Raw genomic sequence first — 26,157 nt, 5'->3', positions numbered from 1 at the left:
GATGCGCTCTAATTTAATTGTTTAGAACCTCGCATTTATATAAATCTCTTCCCCACATTGGATCGTCTCTTTATGGACAATTCTTTTTGTTTTTTTACGACCATAAAGGTCAAGAGACCGATTTGAAAGTTATCCCAAGCTAAAAGCACAATTTTTCGTGAGCTTTTAAGAAGAGGCTTTTTCTTATTTTAATTTGGGTTGCAGCCTTAACAAAATATTTTCCTATAATAAAAAAGAGCAGACATTAAAATTGTTAGAGATACTGCCATAAATGCCCCTCCCATTTTCGGTCAAACCCCCACGCTCTGTCCACATGCTTTCCCTGCAGATGAATCAAATAAAGGTTAAACCGGCGACTCTATGCCACGAGCAGGCCTTAATTTAGAGAGAGAAATACACACAGATGAAATACAGGGGCGATGAGATTATGTGCGGCTTTAGAGAGAGAAACAATGTCCCTCCTTCAAAGCTCCACCACCCTCAAAGACCTCCACCAAATCCACTCTTTCATGGTCAAGACCTCTTTAGACCACAACAACTTCTTAGTAGCCAAGCTCTTGGCGTGCTCTTCCTCTCTCTCTTCTCCCTCCAATTCCATGGTCTACACCCAATCCATCTTTGACATTATTGAATCACCTGACACCTTTATCTACAACACCATGATCAGATCTCACCTTAATTTCCATAATTCTCAGGAACCCATTTCTCTATTCGATGAAATGCTCCGGAGAAATATGCAGTTTGACAATTATACCTTTTCGATGGTCCTCCAAGCTTGTGGCCGCTCTCCCTCTCTTCGTCAAGGAGAGAGAATCCACACCCAGTTCGTGAAATCGGGTTTTGCTTGGGATTTGTTCGTAAAAACTGAATTGATGATCATGTACTTGAAATGTGGAGAGCTTAAGAGAGCCCAATGTGTGTTCGATGAAATGGGTGAGAGAGACTTGGTTGCTTATAACGCATTATTAGCAGAGCTTTTGAGGATGGGTGCATTAGGTTTGGCTCAAAAACTCTTCAACGACATGCCTGTGAGAGATTTGGTTTCTTGGAATACAATGATACATGGGTACGCCCAAAACGGTGACACGGATAGTGCTCGTTGCATGTTCGATTCGAGCTCGAATAAAGATCTAGTTTCATGGAGCTCAATGATTGCCGGTTACACCAGAACTAGAAGGCCTAACGATGCTCTAAGACTATTTTATGATATGCAATTAGCTAATGTTAAACCTGACAAAATAACTGTGGTCAGTGTTCTCTCTGCATGTGGAGACTTGGGTGCCATAAACACAGGTATAATGATTCATGAATATGTTAACAAACATGGGATTGAATTGGATGTTAAGCTCGGAACCGCTCTTATAGACATGTATGCAAAGTGTGGGAGCATAGAGAATTCGCTTAGAGTCTTCGAGAAAATGGTAGGGAGAGATGTGCTAGCATGGAGTGCCATGATCATAGGGCTTGCTAACCATGGGCTAGCAAAGCGTGCTCTTTGCCTCTTCTCATCCATGATAGCAAGAGGAATCGAACCATATGATATTACGTTCGTAGGGATCTTAACGGCATGTAGCTATACAGGAATGGTTGATACAGGGAAACAGGTGTTTCAAGCCATGAATGAAGTATATAAGATTAGTCCTAAAATTGAGCATTATGGATGTATGGTCGATCTCTTAGGGCGTGGAGGGCTCCTTAACGAGGCGAAAGAGCTCATAGAGAGCATGCCTATTGACCCAGATGCCATTGTTTGGAGAACTCTTCTTGGGGCCTGCCGAATCCATAAGAATGTAAGTTTAGCTGAGGAAGCTGCTAAAAAACTCATCGAATTGGAGCCTCGAGCTGATGGGAATTACGTGCTTTTGTCGAATATTTATGCCCAAGAGAATAGATGGGATGAGGTTTCAAGGGTTAGGAGGTTGATAAAGGAGAAGGGGATTCAAAGGGTGCCAGGAAGCAGTTCAATTGAGGTTGATAACAGTGTTCATGAATTTGTTGTGGGAGATAGGTCACACACTATGTCGAAGGAGATCTATGGGATGTTGGGTGAGATTTCTAGAGAGTTGAGAGAAGCTGGGTATGTTCCAAACACTTCTTTTATACTGCAAGATGTTGATGAGAAAGTCAAAGAAGAGGCACTTGAGGCTCACAGTGAGAAGCTAGCCATTGCGTTCGGGCTCTTGAGCACGGCTCCAAGGTGCACAATTCGGATTGTGAAGAACCTACGTATATGCGAGGATTGCCACTCTTGGATTAAACTTGTTTCGAAGATATACTATCGAGATATAATAGTTAGGGACCGAAATCGGTTCCATCACTTCGTGAAAGGATTTTGTTCTTGCAGAGACTATTGGTGAATGGTTTCATCAAGAGAAAAGGAAATGGAGAGGGAGGTGGTTTTGAATAATGAATTGTGGGTTGGATTGGGAGGCCTATTAATCTGTGTAGTCGTTCAAATCAAAAGTACTGAGAAATTTAACATTGAAAGAGGGAGGGAGGGAGGTGATGACTGATTTTGTCCCGTAAGGAAGAGCTTGATTATTAAGATAACCAGTTTGGAAAAGGTAATTATGACAAGTTTTGGGCAACTTAGGTGATAAGAATAATCCCTTCATCAATTGATGCAAAAAATAAAAATAAAAAATAAATTTTTATGCTTATATCTCCTATAATTCACGTTATTTAAAATTACTTATTTTTTATTTTTACTTTCTTACCCATTTTTTCTATTTTTTTTTAAAAAACCAAATTGCCGGATCATTAAGATCTGAAATTATATATCTTTTAAAATTTACTTATTTTTTTATAATTTTTGGATTTTGGATATCCAGAAATTTTTTGAGTCCAAAAATTTCTACCAGATTTTGAATATCTAAAAACCTATTTAGCCTGAAAATTTAATATATATTTTTTACAATTTTTGGATTTTGAATATCCAAAATTAATGTAGCTGAAAATTTTGTTTTTTATAATTTGTTGTTTATTTTGAATATCCAAAAAATTCTCGAAAATTTAGTAGTTGCTTTTACAAATTCAGACTTTAAAAATAGGAAACTATAGAAAGTAAGAAAACTTTTGGGTCGAAAATTTTCAGACATTTAAAAACCAAAAATTAAAAAAATAACTTAATTTAAGAAATATAAAGTTTTGGATCTTGAAGTGCCAAAACGTGGGCAATGTGATCTTTTAAATATTAGAGAAAAAGGGGTTTGAACTTTGAAGGTCAAAACTAAAAAAATTTAGGTAAATTCTATATAACGTGAATCATGGAGATATGGTAGTATTTTTCTTTAGAAACGATCTCTTCATCCATTGAAGTACTCACCTTATAAGACGCTAAATCAGAAGAACAATGAAATGCTCACCATATAAGACGTTATACTCTCTCTCTCTGAATTAGGTATGTTTTTTTATCACTTTGATAAATGTTGGCATGTTGTTCAAATCCGTCATGGACTCTACCGTCCTTCCCTGCTCTCTCTCTCCTGCACATCTGCACCACCACCAAAGAATTCAATCAAATCCACACACCATTCGTCAAAACCGGCCTCATCAAACAAGACCATGTATCAACCAAGCTTTTCTCTCTCTACTTGACCCTCCATTCTGACAATCTCGACCACGCAAGGCGTCTTTTTGATCAGATCCAAGAACCCAAATCATTTGCTTGGAATTCAATCTTAAAAGCATACATTAACAATCATCGATCCCATGAAGCTCTTGTGCTCTATCACAATTGTCTCTTTCATGGTGTTTCGCCTAATAAATTCACTCTTCCCATTGTGATCAAAGGATGTGGACGTTTGAGTGCATCAGAAGAAGGGAGACAAGTCCATGGCCATGTTTTGAAAATGGGTTTTGGATTTGATATCCATACACAAAGTAGCCTTGTTGATATGTACTCCAAATGCGGGGAACTCTGTTTCGCTAAGAAAGTATTTGATAGGATGGTAGAGAGGGACCTTATTTCTTGGAATTCAATGATTGCAGCTTTCGCAAAGTGTGGAGAGATGGAAAGAGCACACAAATTGTTCAAAGAGATGCCTCGGAAGGATGTGTTTTCATGGACTACTCTGATCAATGGCTATGCAAAAATTGGGTCAATGACTATAGCTAAAGCATTATTTGATGAAATACCTGAGAAAAATGTGGTATCGTGGAACACCATAATCAGTGGGTATTTGAAATATGGACAAATTGATAGTGCATTCCATTTATTCAATTGTATGCCTGAAAGATCTTTGGTTTCTTGGAATTTGATGATTTCTGGTTTGGAACATAGTGGGCATCCAAAGAAGGCATTGGAAGTTTTTGATGAAATGTTGAAGGTGAGGGTGAGGCCTAATGCTGCCACCATAGTTAGTGCTCTCTCTGCTGTCTCTGAATTGGCGCTTCTTAACAAGGGGAAATGGATTCATTCTTATATGGATAGGTTAGGTTTTCAAATAAGTGCGGTTCTTGCTACTTCACTCATAGAGATGTACTCGAAGTGTGGGAGCATTGAGATTGCCCTTGAGGTTTTTCGGTCCTTACCTGAAAGGAGGGTCGGCCATTGGACAGCAATTATCATTGGGCTAGCGATGCATGGTCTAGCCAATCATGCTCTCAAATTATTCAAAGAAATGAGAAGTGTAGGGTTGAGACCTCATGCTCTTACATTCCTTGGTGTGTTGAATGCATGTAGCCATGCCGGTATGGTCCATGAGGGTCGCCTGTATTTTGAGGTCATGAGCCATGAATATGGCATCATACCTACCATTCAGCACTACGGTTGCATGGTTGACATGTTAAGTCGATCTGGTCATTTAGAAGAGGCAAAGGATGTCATAGAGAGGATGCCTCTGCAAGCAAATGAGGTAATTTGGATGACTTTACTTAGTGGGTGCAGAAAACATGGAAACATTGAGATTGGTGAGTATGCAGCTAAGTGTGTGGTGGAGTTAGATCCAAATGCAACTGGTTGCTATGTACTTCTCTCTAATATATATGCTGCCGCTGGTCGATGGGATGATATGGCGAAGGTGAGAGAAACCATGAGATGGAGAGGGGTGAGAAAGGACCCAGGTCGTAGTCTGATCGATCATGGTGGTGTGATACATGAGTTCATTGTCGGAGATCGATCTCATCCTCAAACTGAGGAAATTTACTTGAAGTTGGATGAGATGCATGAAAGGTTGAAGTCTATAGGATATGAACCAGATAAAACTCAGGTCTTGTTGCATATAGAAGATAGTGAGAAGGAAGTTGCGTTGTCCTATCATAGTGAGAAGCTTGCCATTGCTTTTGGTCTCATCAACTTGGAACGGGGAATGCCTATACGCATTGTGAAAAATCTTCGTGTATGTCCCGATTGCCATTCGGCTACAAAGCTTCTATCAATTACATATGGTTGTGATATAATTGTGAGGGATAATAGTCGATTTCATCATTTCAAGAATGGATCCTGTTCGTGCATGGATTATTGGTGAGTTTGAACTTCAGATTATAGAATGAATATCAAATTTTTGGGTGCAAGAATTTACTTTATATTTCTTATCTACAGTGAATCAAAACTCAAGTGGCTTATTGTAACATAATTTTAAGTGCCAATAGGCGTGGGTTGGCACCAACGGGCAATAAGATGAAAGAGAGTAGACTTAAATGTGTTGGCCATGTGGTGTGCAAATCCAATAGTACACCTAAGGCATCTTACAATAATATTATATTTGATTGCCCCTAATGGTGTTTAGGGGACCAAATAGTGCAGTTCCTTATGAATTCAATATAGTAACAGAAATGACTGATTCAAATGTAAACTATAGCCTACTTTATGATATGGAACAAACTTTCCTTGAGTTATATAAATACAGAGGATGCCTAACTAAAGTACTGTTCTGTAGAGGAGGTGAAAGTATTTAGAGCTCAAAGTTTCAGGTCTGAAATCAGGGGGTGGGGAAATAGGATGTCTTTTGCCTTTTTTAACCGAAGGTAAAATGATCTTTGTTCTATATTCTCCCACAGGAGAGGACGCATAGGATTAGGGCTCGAGTCATATGCATGAGGCAACCACCTTCCCAGGATAATCATCACTTGTGCTAGAATGTAGGGAAATTTACAGAGAAGTCCAATTTTATTTTGAATTTCAAAAATAGTTTGTTCATATTTTACAATTAAGTCCAATTTTTCAAAGCAGATGGTGCATTTTAATTGTATCTTCTTTTTGGTTCATCAAACTATCATACACCTATAAAATATTTTAAAAAAAATTTAAAATGCGACAGGGGTAAGGTTAATATTGAGAGCAGATCCATGTCGGAGACCGGTGACGGTGTCTTGCTCATGATGAAAGAGAGAGAGAGAGGAGATCCATGGGATAGGGGGAGGGTTAAGAGGGAAGAGAGAAAGGAATAGTTATTTGGTACAAGTAAACTGGTTCGACTTAGTTTACAGGTAAAAAAGTGAGAAAAAAGGAGCAGAGGGGATGAGAGAGTACGATGATATTTTAAACAAAAAAAGTTAATGCCGACTAAAAGGAAAAAATTGGGAGGAGCTATCATGAAATTGGAATGGAAATTTGGCGGTCCATATAAAATCTTTATATTCTTAGCTACAATATATAAGAGAGAAGATGGGTTGTCTTAATCTTTTGGGTGGGGTTTTTTTAAAGAGAAAAAAATTATATTAGGACTTATAAGATAGATTCTAAATCATTATATTCTCCTATGGTTTTTATTTATTAGTATCGACAATCGGCCAACCACTTAAATTTTTATTTTTTGCTCTTTTTCATTCATATTTTCTACAAACCTAGCTTTTATTCACTACGATTAATATAGCTCTAGGGTTTGAGATCCTAGCGTAAGAGGTTTGTAGTAGATCACAAACTTTCTTCGCCATCTAACCTTGGATCAAAATATGAGTATTCGGTTATCTGAATGCATTCAAAATCTCATCAACAATGGCACTAGATATAAAAATTTACCATTCTCAGAGGTTCAAACGGCGTTCAAATATGGGAAATCAAACTTTGGACCTTGAATACAAGTCACAAAGCACTCTTAAAAAAACCATACGGGTTCGTGCTTTAACATGGACAAGTAATAGTATATAAATTTAAAAAAAAGTATAGAATGAGTGCATTTACTTTTGGTACAAGGTGGTCACAAATAATCTTGACCATTAGATGTGAAATTGGGTGGTTGCATTTATTTCATTGATCAAACTTAAAGTTTTAAAGAAATTTTTTCGAATTTTGTGACACACTTAAGTTATCAGATTTCACATCGAATGGTTGTAAGTAATTGTGACTTCATTATACAAGAGGTACATACTATCATTGTATACAATCCCTAAGTTAAATATTTCATTTTATTTCTCTTTAAAAAATTATTTCATCAAAGATATACAAATAATCATAATTGAAATTAATTATAGACGATCCGCACCCCACCAATCCAGGTTTTTAAACCCTAGGCTAGAGTAATTGAAGGTTTACTCAACATATGGACAATGTAAAAGGACTCCTAAAATGTTCCTCTCTTTAGAGTTGACACATTTTACTTATTGGTGAGGCTTGCAACTATACAACTAAGGTGCACCTCTAAATTTTATTGGAAAATTTAGTTCCGGTAATATAAAGCTTGTAATAGATTGAAAAACCATGCTTAATGCTAAATATGAAATTTAAAATTACAATTATAGTGCAAATCTAGCATGTTTATAAACATTTGAAAATAGATGGTTCAGATAATTTGTTACATGATTCATTATTTTTAGGATTTGAAATTATGTTTTCTTCTTTACATCTATACATCTCGAGATCAAGATGATCAATTGGAAGATTTTTCAATTTTAAAAAACTTTGTTTTACTCTATTTTGCATATGCGCCTTATTTATATAAATATAAAATTACAACCTTATATAGACTTTTTCATTTACTCGAGGGATGAAGTTTCTATGAGGCCTAGGCTTTATGAAAACAAAATAAAGCTTCACCTCAAATCCTCATCTGGATAGCACTGCCATTTCTTCTCCTTTTGTTCCACTTCTTCCATCTCGCTCTAAGCCTTTTGCCAAACAAATATTCGATTTTAACGTATAATAGAAATTGGATGAATAGGAATCAGTTACAGTCAGGTCAGTGCATACAACGCCATAGAACAACAATAACTGGGACACGTGCTAACCATTTTGGCAGCAAAAATATCTATTATGGCTCTAAAATCAATTTTCAAGACCAACAATTAATTTTGAAACTAACATATGGTACAAATCTTGCGGATTTATGGACATTCGGGCTAAATGGACTGTCTACATAACAGTATACATTATTTTTGGAGTTTGAAATCTTATTTTTTTTTAGAGATTGTATACAATGAGACCGTTTAGCTTTGATATAGAGTGGTTACAATTACTTACAACCATCCGATGTGAAATCTAATAGTTTGGATGTGTCACAAAGTTCGAGAGTTTTTTTTTAAAAAACTTTGAGCATGGTCAATGAAATAAATGCAACCACCCAATTTCTTATCTAATGGTCAAGATTAATTATGATCACATTGTACTAAAAATAAATGGTCTCTTTATATAATTTTTATTTTTATTTTATTATTGTTTCAATACTTGAAATTCAATTTTTAGGCGAGCTATGTGGTGAGGCTTTACTTGTTTTGATAGGGCTGCAGCCCTAACTAACCATTTTCCTTACTTAAGGTCATGTACCGTACAACAACGACACAAGGCCGGACTCGAAAAATGATTAAAAATCGGTTGATGAGAATATTCGCATCTCACATTGAATTTCAACGAGGGCAAATTATTAGGCGCTTGGGGACGTCACTTTACGTGGCACCCGACGAAGACGCCAAGTACACTCACCACTTGGGCTCGAGGTACAAGACAAGGCTAATCCATCTGGACACGTGTACACCCAAGATTCAATCCCATCTGCTCCGAATTATGTCCAACGGCTGTAGGCCCTCCAGTTGGTCCGTATACATCTGGTGCTCTGCGCGCGGCGCCATGGCGATGAGAATTGCAACCGAGGAAAGTGTCGAGTTTTGAAGCTGTTTCAATGGTATTTAACTGCTTCTTTTGAGAATTTAGCTGGTATTTAGTGGCTGTTTACTGTTTTTTTTTTTTTCCTGTTATTTAATGGCTGGTTTCTTTTAATTGCTTTGTCGCCTGGTTTGTGATGGCCTTTTCACGGATTAATGGCGGTTTTGGTTGCAGAAACGCTTCAGTTTGAGTCATGTGTTCCTCTTTTTCTATTGATGTGGAGTTTCAGTTGATTTTACTGCTCTTTATCCTTTTTTTGTCTCTTTTTTTGGGGCTTTAATGGCGAGGTTGTTTGAAGAATGCATTTCTTTGACAATCTCTGTTGTCTTTTTATCCTTCTTCTCTGTTTTTTCTTCGACCTTCAATGGAGAAATTAGTAGCATAACGTCTTCTGTTTCAGACTTCAAACACAAGTTTACTTGCATAGATGTCAGCTGTTCAAATGTTTTGCACAATTGATTGAATCCAAAAGAAACGTTAATTTTGTGATTCATAATCGGAGTGACTTAATAGGAGTATTTGATTTTCATGGATTTTCTTTTCTCTTTCTTTTTTCCTTATAAGCAGTATCTTTTCTTTTCTTTTTGACTGCATTTTCTCTTTCAGCTCCATTTAAGAGACGAAATTCTTGACGACTGAGGACCATGGCTTTCAGGAATTCTTTGTTCACTTGTCTTTAGAGATGATCAGAGAACCGATCGCATTTTTCTTTAATGATTATAGTTATAAGTAGCTTCCTATGTTTCGAAAATTTCACTTTATTTCAGTTATGATTTCTATATGAATCTCTCTCTACTGCAAATGTTCTACAATCTGCAGTATTCCCTCTCACTAAATATTGCCTTTTTTTGCTTGTTCTTGTTGCATCAGCATAAGCGAGATGACTGTGATCTTTACTTTTCTTTACAATCGCTATTCAATTACAGATTTCCAGAAATCTCGCAGTCGTAGAGGTCCAACAAGAAGGCTACTTCAGTTTTAAGTAATGGAGCTTGTGAATTGGGAGCTTGTGAATTGGGGCTGAAAATGAAAAGGCTTTGAAAGATGATGGGATCATCCATTTTGAGCTACAAATGCATTATTGAATCTCTCTAATGAATCAAGAATTGGTTCCTTATGAAGGCTTTGAATTATTATAGATTAACTGCTTCTAATTGGATACTAGAAAATAAAGGGGTACAAATATGTAAAATTTGAGTGGTTTTAGTTGCTAACAAGAGATAGAGAGAAAGAGAGAGAGAGGGGTTTTAGAGAGAATTTTCAGAGGGTTGGGAAAATGTTGGAAATGAAGGAGTTGGATTCGAAGAGGCGGGCGAACTCGAATCTGGAGCGTTTCCTGAACTGTACGACCCCATCGTTCCCTGCACAGCGCCTATTTAAGGTATTTTTTTCGTTTTTTTCCTCCCCTCTTCTAAGCATTTTTCTCAACGTTCCATGTGGTTTATTAATAATAAAAAGCAGCTGTGGTTTACTTCGATTTTTGAGTGGTCTTTTCTTAAAAGTGGTTGAGAAAAAGCCAGTTTCCTAATAGAAGGAAAAAGTTTATCTTAGGTGGCAACCTAATGTAGTGTAGAACTAAGGTGCACTTCAAAAACCTATTGAGAAAAGTTGTTTTGTCACTAAAAAAATTATCCACTTCATCATCTTAACCTTGATTTTGGACCTGAGGAAAAAAAATGAATATTAAGTCTTAAAAATAATACATAACGTAACACATTATTTAGATGGTCCATTTTCAAGTATACATAGATCTATTAGATATTTTTTTAGAGCTTTTCAATTTTATCATTAGGGTGAAAAATAAACTTTTAGATCATGATAAGAATTTTGGCACCTAAAATACATCTTTTATTGAGATTTTGAGGTGCGCCTTACCGTGATTGATTAAGGTTGACACCTTATACAAACACCTCACCCCTAACAGATATGTGAATGAGAAAAAATAACTGTGCGTCATGATTTCCAAGTTAAAAAGTCAAGACTCTCTTCAAGGTAGCTGCCAGCCTCACCTCAAACAAAAAATAGAAAAAAAAAGAAAAACAAAAAACATGGAAATGGAAAACGTTTATATAATGTTGCAACATTAAAATGTAGAATTAAGGTGTACTTAAAAAATCCATCACAATAGCTATTTTAATGTTGAAAAATGTAATTTTTTATGGGTATATAATGTGGGGAGCATTAGTATGAAAATAAATAAATTTTAAAATTGAAAAAAGACATTTTTATAATAGATAAAATTTAGATTGTCGATTTGTTTTTCATGTGGGACGACCACTTTTTGACATCGTAGAATGTTCAAATCACTTCACAAAATTATAATCTTGTTTAATTTTGCCTACATATGTGCTTATCCAATGATTTAAAAAATTGACTATCTAGATTGGAATCGTCCTATCAAGATTGAGGATCAGCAGTGACTGAGCCGATTCTCGGGTAGAAACTTAGAATCGGGTATCAATAGCATTTCTAAGTAAATGGCCAGTTCGTTGGAGAACGAGCCCGATGATGTTAGGAACTGGGCGATACTTCAGACAAAAGTGTCACGAGCGGGCAAGTTCTCGTGTAATTTTCATTTTTTTATTTTTTATTTTTTATTGACAGAATCTCCCTCACTTGAGAGAATCAGTCAGATTGTCGATTCGGATCAGTTTCTTGGATGATCGATTCAACTAATCGATCCGGAATTTAAAACATTGGTTTCATCTCATCGGGTCATAGGAATCGCTTGTTAAATCTTTCTTCGATCAAGTATTTTCTTAAAAGAAATATAATAAAAATAAATAAATCATCACCATAATCTAGCCCTCTTGGTTGTTCTAAGTTGGCAACGTGAAGTTGTTTCCCATATTAAAAAAGAGTGAAGTTGTTTCTCTGGGGAGGGGGGTTTACATTTGAGAAACAATGAGTTTGTTGCTAATAATGAATAACGGGTATTTCTATCATTTGATAGTTGTGTCCATTACTCCTCATTTCCGTTTCCAACAGTGCACAAGCGTAGCATGGTTATTTTTGTGAAATTTCTTTTAAAAGAGGTACTTTAGTGAAATCAAAATTTAAAAAATTGCTCTTAACGTTAAATAAGATGATTTAACTGACGGACTCGGTTTCTATGAAGCTAGCCTTCATATTGTAAAAATACGGGCTTGGCAAAAAAAATATTTTTTAAATATAATTTGATCTTAATTTTTAGAGAATATATAATGTTTAAACATAGAGATCATGAATATGAAAAAAAAAAAAAAGAAAATTTAAAATTTAAAAATAATAATTATATTAAATAACATTTGAATAGTTGGGTACACTTATTTTTAAATGTACCACCTATTTGAGTCTATCTTTAAGATGGATGCTTTACGCGGTATATTGTAGAAATAAAGTCGTAGAAATAAAGTCCAGCCCGCATGAAACAGTTTTCCTTAACTGATTGCAAAGTGATTCAACCCATCGAGGGAACGTATCTTTTTTTGCCCTAGTTTAGTCATTCTATTTCCTTGGAAGTTGAAACGGGGTGGTTACACTGGGTTTTAACAACAAAAGCTCACCGACATAATTAATAGGGGTGGGTCGGGTCCCGGTGGTCCAGGACCTACAAAAATGAAATAGGACTTGGACCCTAATTTAGGGGACCCATATCCAAAAATATAGGGTAGGACCTGGATCCGATCGAATCCCACTAAAAAATTAAAATATCTACGTATTTAATTATATTTCATATATTAGGATTCAAAAAATATACCCAGACATGAATAGTATTTGGGTCTAAGATTTGAACCCAAATCCATTTGTTGGGTCCAATTTTTGGCCCCATACCCAAACCCAGGTTCAACCCCTCGGGTCTGGGGTCGTGCCCAGGTCCATTGCCACCTCTAATAATTAATTAAACATCTGCCGTTCATTTTCTATAATGAGAGACTATCTTTCCAAAAACTTAATTTTAGTGGTGTGGTCCCGCTCACTTGTTAAGGCAGTTGCCCAACACTGGGTGGCTTAGCATGTGTTAGTGGTGGATAACTAAAAAGATGGGTGGCTACTTCCATTGAAATTTACACACAGCCGTAGGCTTCCAAATTTTTATGAAGATGCTGCTTTGGTACTAGAAACTCTTGTAATGGGCTGAAATTTATTTTCCATGTCTTTTAACAAAATTTGGAAGTCCAAAAATAGTGCAAGTATGGTTTTTTTTTTTTTAGGTAATTCAGTTGAAAGATAGCCCCTACCCATTTATTTCAGTAGATTGGGGAAGTTACATTTTGGTGGTGTTAATTGAGGATATCAGCGGATATGGTAACTGGGTGTGGGGATGCTACCACCACAACCCCAGCCCATTCCTTAGTGCAAGTATGGTTGATCAATAAATACTACAAAATTTAAAGTCGAGATGATATATAACTGGAAACATGTTTTCATCAATTTTTTCTAAATTCATGATTATTGAGGTCGATGATGGTTTTTTAGGCACTGGTTTTCAGGTGCGATGTTTGATGTATGAGTTTGGTTTTTATCATAAAGTCTTGGGTTCATGTAAATATCTTTCAACAATAGAAAGAAAAATAAAGAGGTGGACATTTACTCTCTCGAGCAATTGACCCACTTAATTGCAGTTAACCTGCCTATTATCTTACAGCGTTCACAGACTTGCCCAATAGGTGAGGACTGGGGCGAGTTCCACGGCAACTCGCCCCAACTTTATCGAGAAGAAAAAAATATAAAACATAAAACAATGAAAAAAAATGATAAACACAATAATATTACTTGTAATTAGTTTTTTGGATGATTTTGACAGTTTTTAAGGTGATTTGGAGATTTTTATAATTTTTTCTTTTTTTAAATTTTTTAGAAGTATTCAATATCAATCAAAATTATCACTAATCATCTTTTGTAGAGCTTTTTCATCTTTTTAGACTTCTAATGATTTCTATTATCTCTTTTATGTTTTTCTTTTTTTTTTTAAACTATTTTTTTCATTTTTTATTCTTTTTTGTTTTTTGCCTTTGTTCAGGTGTGCAGGACTTGACCAGAGTTGGCTCGGCCAGGGACAAGTCCCTTGGTCGAGTTCACTTTCTTAGCACTTTTATCTTATTTGAAATAGTGTAATCCTTTTTTAAGTAGTTAGTCACTCTGTTAGAAAAAAATTTACAAATCGAGTACTTTGGCATGTGGTCCTTTTCAAGCGGAACCAAGGCACCAAGGCGCGTATTTAATTTTTTGGTTTAATTGACTGAATTTGAGCATGTCACCTTCCCAAAACGACTCTTAGCTAGTAGCGTGGTACCGAGGGAGCCTGGGTTGGAATTACGGGAGGAGAAAGAAAACATAATTGTTGGCAGCTCTCATTTCATATCTCTAATATCAGACTGTTATTTATGTCAAATTGGTTTTGACAAATGGTTGAGATAATTTTTCTCGAAACATGCATTTTCCTAACATCGTATTCCACAGTATCATCAATATTTTAGTAGAAGAGAAGTATATTGCGAAGGCCATGTGTTTCTCATTGTACACTGCAACTCTGCGCCAAGGAATCTGTAAACCGATAGCTCGATGATCATGGATCTAGAGCAAACAATGATGTAAAGTATTAAAGTTGGTTCATCTTGCAAGGCCACTTTCTTGTTTTTTTTTTTTTGGAAGTTGTGTTAACGGTGGGAATAGAGGGTGGGATTTTGTTGAGGCATCCTACCCCTATCCACCAATGCCCCAACCCCAGTCCCACTGCAATACCTCATTTTGGTTGTGGATTTTATGTCTTCACCTCTATTTTTGAACTTGGCCGAGTCCAATTACCTAGTGGCGACATGGGTTGGCGGTGAGTTTGGTGCCCAACTTGGTGGGCGCCAAGAAACTCCTAAGAATTATATATAAAAAAGGTGTTAGAAATCTAAAACGAACGGTCTGTATGTAGTGAGCCCAAATTGTTTTAGTATTTTATTTGAAATACATTTTTTGCGGATTTCTTTATGAAGAGGAAGAATGTCTGATTTCTTCATCGGGCTTAGGGGAAGCGTATCCCAAGTTTGAGGCACAAAAAATAAAAATAAAATGCTCCTAGGCACATTGATGTGGGAGGGCGGACCTATGTAGCTGCATCAGTGGACAAAATATTTTTCCTATTCAAACATGGTAAGAAGAACTACTACTTACTTAAAGGCGTGTAAGTTCTGAAGTTTCTTTGAGAATGCTGATCCATGAATTGCCCCAGAAAATCGATCCAATAATCTTGACTGTTGTTCTCTTTAAAAAGTTTAATTCTTTGTCTACAAAAATTAATAAAGGTCCTTCTTATACTCATTTGTGATATGCCGCCAAGTTTTACTAGAGCATTCAATGAAAAACCTCTTTGCTTATCATCTCTAACATCTCATTCTTTCTTCTGTTTCTCATGCTATCAGTATCAATTGTAGGAAGTGAAAATTTGTTCATATTACTGTTATAGCAATGAACCCCCAATGATATAAAAATGCCTCTTGACTGTTAATTAATTCTTACGTGTTCACTCATACTAGTTGTGTTATTCTCTCGCATCCATTTTCTTACTCACCTCTTTACATACAAATGTGTGCACATAAATCTTTAGATTTGTAGGCATGAACAACAGGCTTGTCCATTTTCTTCCTTGAACATTTGTCTATCATTGTATTCATTCTTCCACATGTAGCCATGGAAAACACATCTTTAATTCCTGCATGAATCTCATGCACGAGCTGGCCTTGCAACATGCACTCACATGTCCAAGTCCTTTATATATACGTAGTGGACCTGTGCCATACATGTATACATACATATGCGCACCAGCAATTACTTCCAACTAATTACTTGTTAATTATTTAAATTATTGATTACAGAAACATGGCTATGAATTCTCAAGGTTTAGGATTATTTGTTGATTATATCAGTTATTGATTTCTGAAGCATGAGTATAAAGTCTGTAGGTTTAGTATTGTTTCTTGAAATATGTTCTGTCTCGTTTCCTTTGTGGTTTCATCTCCTAAAAAATGTTACAATTTTATCTTCATCTTTACTTGTTTTTCTCTGTACAGAAATTTCAGTAAGCTGATTCAAACTTTTCTGAAACAAAATGGCATTACTAAAAAGAGAAGAAGGTGAAAATTTTTGCTGAGAATTTTAATAAAAACTGTTTGCCTTCAAAGCCATTTTCCTTGCATTCAATTGTTCAAGAGGCCAAACTTGTGTAGCATGGCTGAGATTTAAGTGAATTGAATTTTGAAATTTGGTTCTCCATTTTCATGGACAAGAAAAACGGGACTGGAACCTAGATTTTCAAACTCACCAATCCTTTAATCAAAACCTGCTTCATTTCTTGGCAGGATTATATTCATGGTTCAGAGGAACTCGAACAATGGGGTTCTTTCGAAAATGGGTATTCGGAATATTTTAGGCTGAGAGACCTATGGAACTGCTACGACGAGTGGAGTGCATATGGAGCAGGAGTTCCTGTTCATCTTAGAACTGGGGAAATTGTTCTACAATATTATGTGCCTTATCTCTCAGCTCTACAAATCTATACCCGAACCCCCATTACACCAACTTCACCATTCAGGTTTGATCACCACACGATTGTCCTAGTTTTATTATTTGAATTTGTAGAGTTTAGCATATTTGGATTGTTTATGGGAAGTCAAGGACAGGCCAGAATAACGACAGCACTATAGGTATCTTTAGGATTTCCATTTTAGAGCGTTGAACACCTGAATAAAATAAGTTGAAGCATTATAGCGATATACAGATAAATTTCCTGAAATTCATCCTGGTTTCTGAATATGAAAGTGAGGATTTGAAAATTTTTGGCAGGAACTTCTGCCCAGGAGTGGGGTACATTTGGGAAAATTTTGAGAAACGATAATCAGAAACATAAAATAGAAACCAGTAGAAATAAAGATCAAACAACACACAAGGACAAAACCACATTTACGTGCAACTGTTTGCAGAAGTTATGTCTATGAGAGTAGATGGTTAAATCTTTTAATTGCCAAGAAAGCTTGTGTTCAGGTTCTCTTTGTATTTTTTTTACCTTCCAAAGGAAACATGATTTTTGCTCACTCTGTTTTCTCTCTCAAGAAACCCCCTTTCCTCAAATGTTCATGAGTTTTTTATCTCTTAGATTCTCTCTACAAAACATAAGCCTAACCCTCACCACAGGGAGTTTATATTATCTTCTGAAATAATGAGCAAGAAAATCACAAACCAAATACCCTTTATAGTTTTAGAGCTTTTACAAAGCAAGGGGAACATTTGAATTTGGGGACAACAATCACCCCCTATTTGAATGTGGTTCATCCCATTTTAGTTAGGCGTTCAATCTTCGTCTCCAACACATCGTGAAGTCTGGACACTCAACATCTTGGGCATGTGTTGAATAAGTTTATACTTAACTTCTGAACTGGGAAAAGCTTGGTTCTCATCTAACAACATTATTCGAATTATCAATTTTTACAAGTGAAATTATGCCTTTGCAATGACCTTCCTAATAAATATAGTACTTCATATCTGTATCCTTGGTCTTCGCATGGTAATGTTTTTTGCCAAACATATTGCACTTTGGCCATCATAATACATCTTTGGTTTATCACGTAGTAAACCAAGCTCACTCATAAGGCCTTTCAACCAGATAACTTGATTGCTTTATGCCGTGTACTTTACTTCACTAATGGAGAGACCAATCATTGACTGCAATGATGACTTCCAACTAACTGATCCACCAACAAGAATGAAAACCTAACCAGTACTGGAATTTCCCTTGTCAATATCTCCATCAATCAGGACTTCCAAAATATTCCAGATTATCCATCCTGCATAGCATTCTTATGACACATATGACCAGTATGTACCGTGAAAGTAATGAGGTATCCATTTAACTGTATTACTGCGTTTCGTTCCTGGACTTTCCATATACCTGCTGAGAACAAGAATAACTCACGTGATGTCTAGCCTAGGTTGACCATTGCATACTTGATACTGACTATTGAACTAGCGTATGAATCAAGAATCATGTGGGACATAAATCTACTGAGAGTTTAAGGTCTGTAGTAAGGGGTGTACTAACAGGTTTCAAATTCATATTCAGCCTGGAGAGGGATTTTTTTGGTTTGGGTGATAACTACAACTTCCCATTCTTTTTATAGAGATTTACATGCCTAAAAGTCTCTTTTCATACCCTCGGTATGTTTTAAATTATTTCCCCGACAAAGTCTTTATTTTATTTATCTCTAACATGCTTCTTCCAGCAATGAACACGTCATCCAAATAATACCAGAACTATCAATGGATCACTATCAATATCTTTGAAGAGAACACCACAATCGTACTTATTCCGGTATACATGCCTAAAAGTCTCTTTTCGCGCCCTTGTGTAGATTTTCTTAACTAGATTTCCATGCGAAAAGGATATTTCGACATTCAAACGCTTTGGATGTATGTTATGCAAAGTAACTGTAAGCAATGAGAACCTAATTATAAGTATATTTTACTATTATGAGATGGTATCATTGAAGTCTATGCCTTCTTTTTAGGCTTATTCTTTCGCCACCAGTTGTGCTTTATATTGGTCTGCAGCTTCTTCAGAGCATCCTTCTGTTATCTTGAAAATTGCATGCAGCCAATTGCTTTCCTTTCTTGGGTCAGATGAACCAGATTACATGCTAGGTTCTTATGACGAGATTTTATCTCCTCATTCATAACATCCTTTCACTCGGTGCTATTAACCCTGTCTACTATTATGGTAATGTGCTAGGCTCCAAACTTTCACCGACTAAAAGCCAAGGCTATGCGACCTATAAAGTTGGGTCCTGTACTTTCTTGAATTTCAAGAAGCTCTACAAGAAGCTTTGCTTCTTCATTCAATTCTTGAAACCAACATCATCATGATTAGCTATTTCTAATTACTTAATTTAGCATGAAACACTTATTGGAGACAATTCCAATCAAAGATTGTGTGGAAACTAGGAACTCACACCCTGTGGCTCCTGACTAGAAACCATAAAAAAATACATTTCTTTAGTTTAGGTCTAGCTTTGTCCTCTGATTAGTTTTAACATGAACATATATCGGGAATCCAAAAGCTTTAAGAATTTAATAATTGGAGAGCTTACTAAAGCATATCTCTACAGGTGTGTATAGAAGTCTAATGCCGTGGAAGATGATAGGGTCACCAAGTAACAGGCAATATTGTCTACTTTACCTTGAAATCCTTTTGCAAACTTGCACTACTAAGCATACTATACATCTTCTCGAGTAATCTTTTGTTTCTTCTTTATGCTACCCCATTTTATTGTGGATTACTTGCAATACTGAAGTGACGGAACATTTTCTTCATTCTTACAGAGCTCAGAAAGTTCATTCGGTGGGAACTTTCAGCCACTATATGTCCTTAAGACATTTTGCATCGTTTCCAGTTTTTTTTCTTTTTTTTTTTTCTACATTGGTTTTCCCTTGCTTAGAAGTAGCAAAAATATCAGATTTACATAAGCCATACGTTTCCTGTAAATTCATAAACAAAAGAAACGGTATATAATGCTTCATATGCAACGAAAGCTGGGCCTTAAACATTCGAGTGAATGTCATTGAAGATGCCCTTACTATGATGATGTGTAGACTTAAATCCAACTTTAAATTGTTTACCATAATAGCAATACTAATAAAAGTCTAAGTTGCAGGGTATTATACCTTTTGATAATTGCCCTGCACAAAGTTCCTTTAACCTTTGTTGTATCCCCAAGAGCATATGCCATAACTGTGCCTAATCTGCTTGGCATATATTAAAAAGGAAATGTCTACAATGAGACTGTTTACTTTTGATACAAGGAGTTGACAATGACTGTTAGATTTGAAATCGGGTGGTTGAGAATGTGTCATTGTTTGGGCACAAACTCCAAAATAAAATTTCTCGAATATTTTGGTGCACTTTCATCTTATTAGATCTCACATCCAATGGATAAAAGTCATTGTGACCTCCTTGTACAAAAAATCCAGTCTCAGTGTGTACACTTTCTATTAAAAATAGATGATTGTGACAATCACCTTTGTCTTTTTTTGGTCCTTGACTTCGACCTAGATATGCCTCTAGATGATTCCCTCACCATTGATCTTCCCCTAACTGCCAGTGCCTTTGCAGATGCCCCCCTCGTTATAGGGCATTTTCCTTAGCTCAGCTGATAAGTGGGCTATTGTGACCTCCTCTGATTGTGACCACCTCTGTGGTTGTGGATGACACACAAATTATTTCTATTGAATATATGAGATGCTCCATAACTTGCTTCCCTTCTTTCATCTTTATTGTATATAATTGTTGGTGCAATAAAGGTTATTAGAGAGAAATTTTGTCATATAAAAGACTTCAAGCTTTAATGAAGTGAAAATGTTGAACCTTCATCTACCATATCTATTCACATTGTAGAGAACTTCATTAGAGAGGAGCAGATGAATAGTGCTGGTATCCCTCACATTGATATATCCTTGCAATATTCTTTTGACATACCTGTTGGCTTTTTCTCTATATCTAGCACCTTCCATATCAGCAAGTCATTAGCCTTCTCTTCCATATCCTAAAACCATCTCTTCCATTAAATGTCTCCATTCGCATTTGAGGTTTTCTTAGCCATTGCTAACCTTGCTCTGATACCATATGTTGAGAAAAATTAAGAGGACATAGGAAAAAATAAATGAACTCTAGCATATAAAAATATCATACCACACGCAAACAAAACCAAATTTAAGCAGTTGACTTCTCTGCTGAAGCTATTTCCACTGGAGGAGGTGGCTAAATCCTTTAATAACCAGGAAAGTTCTCTATTATTTATTTATTTCTTCCCAAGCAAAGAGAAAATCGATTCTCGCCCACTTTATTCTCTCTCTATCAAGAAATGTCCTTTTCTCAAAGGTGCATGGGTTTCTTCTCACAAATATACTCTCTCTACAAAACACAAACCCTGCTCTAACACATGAGCCAAAGACCCTTTAATTTTAGAGTTTTTTTACAATAGAAAGATGGGGGAGAGAGACCTCCAAATAAAAGTAAGATTTGCAACTTTTCAGTGGGTACTTAGCTTGGGAAGGGACATAAACAATTTCCATCTGAAACTTTTACTCATACTTAAACAATTATAGTGTTGCAAGTCCTGAAACAGTCTTGGTTTGGTGTCAATATTCTGAGTTCCATACAACTCTATTGTGCTATGAAAAATTATATTTGGGCCTTTTCCATGATGGAAGCCATAGCTGAATATTGCCACAACAACCAACTTCTTAAATTTACAAGGTGCTAAATAGGGAAGTATGGATTGGCATTTCATTGTAAACAAAAAATGTTGAAAGGAAAAATTGGAATTTGACATCCTCGCAATCTGGTGGAGAAGGCTTTTTAGGTTAGGATCGACAGAAATTCACAGTACATCAAATCCAGTGGACAATTTTGTGCCAAAGCCCATCATGAGCATTTTGTGAGGCTTTTGCTCGGCACTACTTTCATACCTAGGTGGCAATTTCCACTCTCATGCGTACTAGCCCAAGAAAAAGATATGGAAAAAAAATAGAACTAGTCATTCTAGATAATCATCTATACCTTGGGTTCTCTTTTATTAAAATGCATTAAATTTTGGTTCTCATTGAACAGTGATCAAGCAAGGGATGGAAGGCACAGCAGTGACTGTGACCTCAGGGACTTAAGTGGCAGTGATAGTGAGAGTGTAAACTCGAATTCAAGTGAGAGCAGGTCTTCAAGCCTTCAGAGTTGGTGCAGCAATTATGACAATGAAAGGTGGGAAGCCCAATCAGATGGAAACAGAGAAAATTTTTGGAGGCCGACTAACCGACTAGGATACCTCTATCTTGAGTACATGGAGCACACTCCACCTTATGCAAGGGTTCCTTTCATGGACAAAGTGAGAGATTATATTTCTATGAAAGAATCTTCTTTCTCTCTTTTTTATCCCCAAAAACTTCCTTCTTATTTCTTCATGCATTACTCTTCCATTTCTTTTCTCGTGATTTGATTTCTGGGTGTGGTTCTTTTTGTGACAAAAACAGAATTACTTGGAATAAATTCTGAAACCACATTAGGCTAAAAAAAGTAAAAAATAAATATTTCGAAACCCATATTGCACCTTGTAATGAAGTTAGGTATAATTTATGTGATAAGATTCAATCTGATTGTATTGAAGAGTGTGGTGCCTGGCTTCATTCATTGTAATGTCGATGATGATTGATTTACTACATATATATTTTACCTAGCAAAGAGAAGAAATAAACGTAATAGAATAGAGAAAGGGGGTGGTAAAGAGTGGTGGTGACCATTGGTGCAGTGAATGGGATGGCAGTAGGTTTTCTTTGTATGTCGTTTGGCAATCCACTGATATTCAAGACCAGGTGAACTTGGTCTGTTTCATTTTTATAATCATCTTCATTAGTTCGCCTTTAATTAATCAAAACCAAAATTGGGTCCTACACATAAGGCTTTTATATCTATCCACCAAAAATATCCAATCCAAAATGTGAATTCAAGTTGCTCCCCTATGCTTAATATTCTTCTTCTTGTTCTTTCATTTACATGGCAGTAGCTATGATCAAATTGACTTAGTTTTTGATGGGTTGTTAGATTAACCAGCTTATTGCCGGATGCCCTGAGCTTACCTCCTTGAGAAGCATCGATTTATCTCCTGCGAGTTGGATGTCAGTTGCTTGGTAATATTTTAGTTTATTTTTATTTACTAGGTGTCGTATACTTTTGGAAATCATCATAGTTCATTTTTTATTGTGTTATTGGAATGTTAAATGGATATCTCCATGCAATTTTTTCAGGTATCCAATCTATCACATACCCCCAAGCCGAATGGTTCGGGATCTCTCAGCCTGCTTTCTCACATACCACACCCTCTCCTCATCCTTCCAAGGCATGTCTTTGAGTGCTTCTTTTGTGTCTATCTAGTTCTTCTATGGTCCTTCTGTTAAGGTTTTTAATTTTTCTGACTTATTTTTTCCTTCTCTGCCTAGGGATTGTTCCTAACTGCCAAAACTGTCTTTCAAGCCAAAGCACCCAATGATGCTATGGAACATTTGACATGGTCTAAATTTTTCTGAACCCCAAGTAATTTTTTCTTAAATTCCTTATAGAATCGAGTACAAATGACCCGCATCCAATTTTGCAGAGCACCTTGGCAGAAACTATGGGGTGGTCATGGACTCCCTAATCTTGGCCACTATTCAGCTGAAATTCATACCAAAGTACTTTTGGGATTTGGAGTTCTCTTTTTGCTTACACATATAGATATGCACAAAATGTGTGAAGGCTAAGAGCAAGCGCCACCAATAAAAGGGCACAATAATGGTCCTTGTTTTCTTTCTTAGTTAGTGAGGATGATGAGCCTCTACCCATTTTCGGTCCCCTAGCTATTTGTGAAATAGTCCGTTTTTTTAATCCGTTAGTAAAAATGAAGGTCAAGACTTTTGGTACTACCAGTAGATTGGGCCCACAGATTGGGTTACCTGCCAAATATACAAAATTTCTTGGGAGTATAGTTCTTTGAAGTATTTTTTGTGAAATAATATTTAATCAATACTACTTTGAGCTTGGGGCCCAGGCTGAAGCTAAGCCTTGAAGGTTGAACCATGTATGGAATGGTGAATGATCTAATAGTTTTGATTGGGGGACAGATGGTGATAGCTTGATGAGAGGAGGAGATGTGAGAGAGAATGAAAAGAATATAAGGCTGGAACCTTTTGGATTGGCAACATACAAGCTTCAAGGTGATGTTTGGCTACCTTTGAGGGGAGGGGGTTCGGAGCAGTGGCGCCTTTATGCTTTGTGGACATCCTCTCTCTCCTGGCTCAACCAGCTCCAGGTCCACCACCCTGACTTCCACTTCTTCCTCCACCATAGAGACTAAAACTTTAAGAGCAGGTTAGTGCTCTCGCTCTCTCTCTCTCTCAACCTTGCTTGTAGAAGTTAGTTGATAAACCTGCTCTCGACCTTGTAGAAATTGGTCGATAAACCTGGATATCATCCTAAATTTGGCGTTAAAAGGCTCAAGCTTTGCAACTCTTTGATTTGTTCTTAAAAGTTCTTTGTTGGAAGAGGCTGTTTGGATGTTTTGACTGGATCTTCTGTTTTGGGGGAATTAGGGGAGGAAAAGTCAGTTAAATGAATGTAATTTAACTTGTAGTCTCATATTTTGCAGATTAAATATATGGATTTCCATAAGATTTCATTTTGCCCAAGGAGATGAAGGGGTATGTCCTCACTTTTTGCATATTAAACCCAGTGGTTTTGAGGTCCTAGCTTCTTTGCCCTTTTTTGGAGGGTTTGAATTCCTTTGAGCCGTAGGATTGCATTTCTCACTTTTGGCCTTGGTCTTGAAATAGATGAGGAAACGGTTGCAATTGTGTCTCATGAGCAAGCTGGTGAAGGCACTGTAAAAGAACTTGTTTGAGTCGGCCTGTGAATATTGTTTGTACAGGCCCTTTTTTTTTTTTTTTTGGCCAATTCTCGTGTACGTACGATGGTGAAAGCCTAGTATTTAAAAGAAAATACAAGGTGAATAGCGGTAACTGCAAGTGTTGTTTTCAACCTATGGAATATCTTTAGATAATAAAGGAAATTTTTTTAATCAGAATGGTTAAAGCATGGTGAATATCTACAAATTTATCGAAAAAACATAGTTTGTATGTCAATTACCCTCAAGTTAGTCTATTGAGTTGAATAACCAACTGCCTTGAAAAGTAACGGTATTTTCATAATTTTACTTAACCAAGTTTGCCCAAAAATATGAAGGTAGTTTTATTATTTGGCTCGGACTGCTTGAGCTACATTTTTTACATTTTTTTTTCTTTAGCTTGTTTTGGGTTCTAAACCTTGAAAAAGATGTTTCAGTAAAAGAAAAATTTCTAGTTTGAAATTTGAAAAAAATGGGATTATCGAGGTTATTTGATTGATGCTACTTAAATGGGGTTGAATTATCATGATATCCTTGTTTGTTCAAGATTTTTTATTTCTTAGTAAAGTAGTAAGGTAATGTGAGAAAATTAATGTGGGCAAATTCTTTAAAGTGATTAACTTAGTCGAGAAATTTATAGTCTTAAGCACTTCAATGATTTTTTTTTTGAAATGGGTTTAACTATTTTTAAAAGAATAAAAAGAGATCGTGGAATGGTCATGTCTAAAAGCTAATATTTTTATCCTTTTAGTAGAGGACGATTGTGGGGGAAAGAAAAATTTTAGTGCTCATATTTGTTTATCTTAGGCTGCTTCGGTTCGATTTGGCTGAAAGAGAATTTTTTTATTTATTTTTTATTTTGTTTTTTTGAACATTTTTATCTTTATGTTTTTATTATTTTAATATATTTTATATATAAATCATTCATATTAAATTTTTTAAAAACATCCCAATTCTTCTCCCTAATCCATTGAAGCATCGAATTGTTTCGAATCTAACAACCGCGCGAGCCTAACTACATCTGCATTGCTCAAGGCATCGCACATCCATCATTATATGTAGTCTCTCTAGAAAAGATAAAAATCAACAATTCAAAATTATCCTTCGATTATCATCTTTGAGTTTTAAAAATTTATATTGATCTTCAAGTTAGAGATTAAAATTAATTTAAGTTTCATATCTCCAAGTTTGAACTTTGATATTGCTTTTTGCTTTTTTCTACGGGGGAAGGCTTGGACTTGATTAGAGGCAAAAATAAGTACTTTATTTTTCTTTCACAAATAAGTAAAGCATGACCAAAATTTTACGCATGTATGGATGATGAGATTCCATTGATACAGGGCCAGGGCCAATTCCAATAGACTTATTGAACATCGATTATCACACAAAGATACAGTCCAAAATTTTGGCTAGGTAAAGTAGGAAGGTGTGAAACTTTTTCCCTGACTTCGTGTTGCGTTGCGTTTCCAACTGTAATTCCTAGGATTTACCTTGCCTTGCCTTGCCTACTATTAGTGTTCCGAGAAATGCTCAGCAGCGTGTATGGCATGCTCCCTAGGGAGCACACTGTATATCAACTCTCACGCACAAGAGACATTTTGGAAATTTTTTTTTTTTCTTTTTAAATTTGAGTTTTAGTGATCCATATATATATATATGAAAAAAAACTCGATGACT

At 36.1% G+C, this 26,157-nt stretch overlaps 1 protein-coding gene and 2 pseudogenes across 22 annotated transcripts; all 3 read left to right on the top strand.

The window, feature by feature from the left end:
- The first annotated feature begins 419 nt into the window (after positions 1-419).
- Positions 420-5,738, top strand: LOC105420139 (pentatricopeptide repeat-containing protein At3g62890 pseudogene; annotated as a pseudogene). Its single transcript, XR_016042883.1, has one exon. The product of XR_016042883.1 is annotated as a pentatricopeptide repeat-containing protein At3g62890 pseudogene (transcript).
- LOC105420152 (pentatricopeptide repeat-containing protein At5g48910 pseudogene) lies at positions 4,011-5,795 on the top strand (annotated as a pseudogene). The gene has a single exon (XR_016042884.1). The product of XR_016042884.1 is annotated as a pentatricopeptide repeat-containing protein At5g48910 pseudogene (transcript).
- Positions 5,796-9,002: 3,207 nt separating this feature from the next.
- On the top strand, positions 9,003-24,657 carry LOC18427637 (uncharacterized). 20 transcript variants are annotated; one of them, XR_016042881.1, is made up of 11 exons: positions 9,003-9,056; positions 9,964-10,418; positions 15,004-15,160; positions 16,366-16,598; positions 21,666-21,933; positions 22,647-22,732; positions 22,850-22,941; positions 23,042-23,135; positions 23,702-23,948; positions 24,226-24,277; positions 24,410-24,657. XR_016042881.1 is itself a non-coding variant. In XM_020663190.2 (9 exons), the coding sequence occupies exons 3-8, from the start codon at positions 15,158-15,160 to the stop codon at positions 23,932-23,934; spliced, it is 915 nt and encodes a 304-aa protein (XP_020518849.1). In that variant the 5' UTR covers positions 9,003-9,056; positions 9,964-10,418; positions 15,037-15,157; the 3' UTR covers positions 23,935-23,948; positions 24,226-24,657. The 20 variants fall into 20 exon arrangements, 10 of the variants coding, with proteins under 10 accessions (XP_020518849.1, XP_020518848.1, XP_088705983.1 ...); XR_016042879.1 differs by lacking the exon at positions 15,004-15,160 and having other exon boundaries at positions 23,042-23,112; positions 23,197-23,948; XR_016042880.1 differs by lacking the exon at positions 15,004-15,160.
- Positions 24,658-26,157: the final 1,500 nt, after the last annotated feature.

The sequence above is a fragment of the Amborella trichopoda genome, chromosome 10, assembly GCF_054954075.1.
Source record: "Amborella trichopoda isolate Santa Cruz 75 chromosome 10, AtrichopodaSantaCruz75HAP2 v2.0, whole genome shotgun sequence".
NCBI lineage: Eukaryota > Viridiplantae > Streptophyta > Magnoliopsida > Amborellales > Amborellaceae > Amborella > Amborella trichopoda.
The sequence above is the reverse complement of the archived record's forward strand: the minus strand, read 5'-3'. Positions and strand labels throughout refer to the sequence as shown.

Excerpts from the sequence above, each read along its gene's own strand:
- LOC18427637 (XM_020663188.2), top strand. The coding sequence starts at position 10,314 with ATGTTGGAAATGAAGGAGTTGGATTCGAAGAGGCGGGCGAACTCGAAT. Across the intron at positions 21,934-22,646 it reads GGGTTCCTTTCATGGACAAA|ATTAACCAGCTTATTGCCGG; the intron begins GTGAGAGATTAT and ends ATGGGTTGTTAG. Across the intron at positions 22,733-22,849 it reads AGTTGGATGTCAGTTGCTTG|GTATCCAATCTATCACATAC; the intron begins GTAATATTTTAG and ends CAATTTTTTCAG.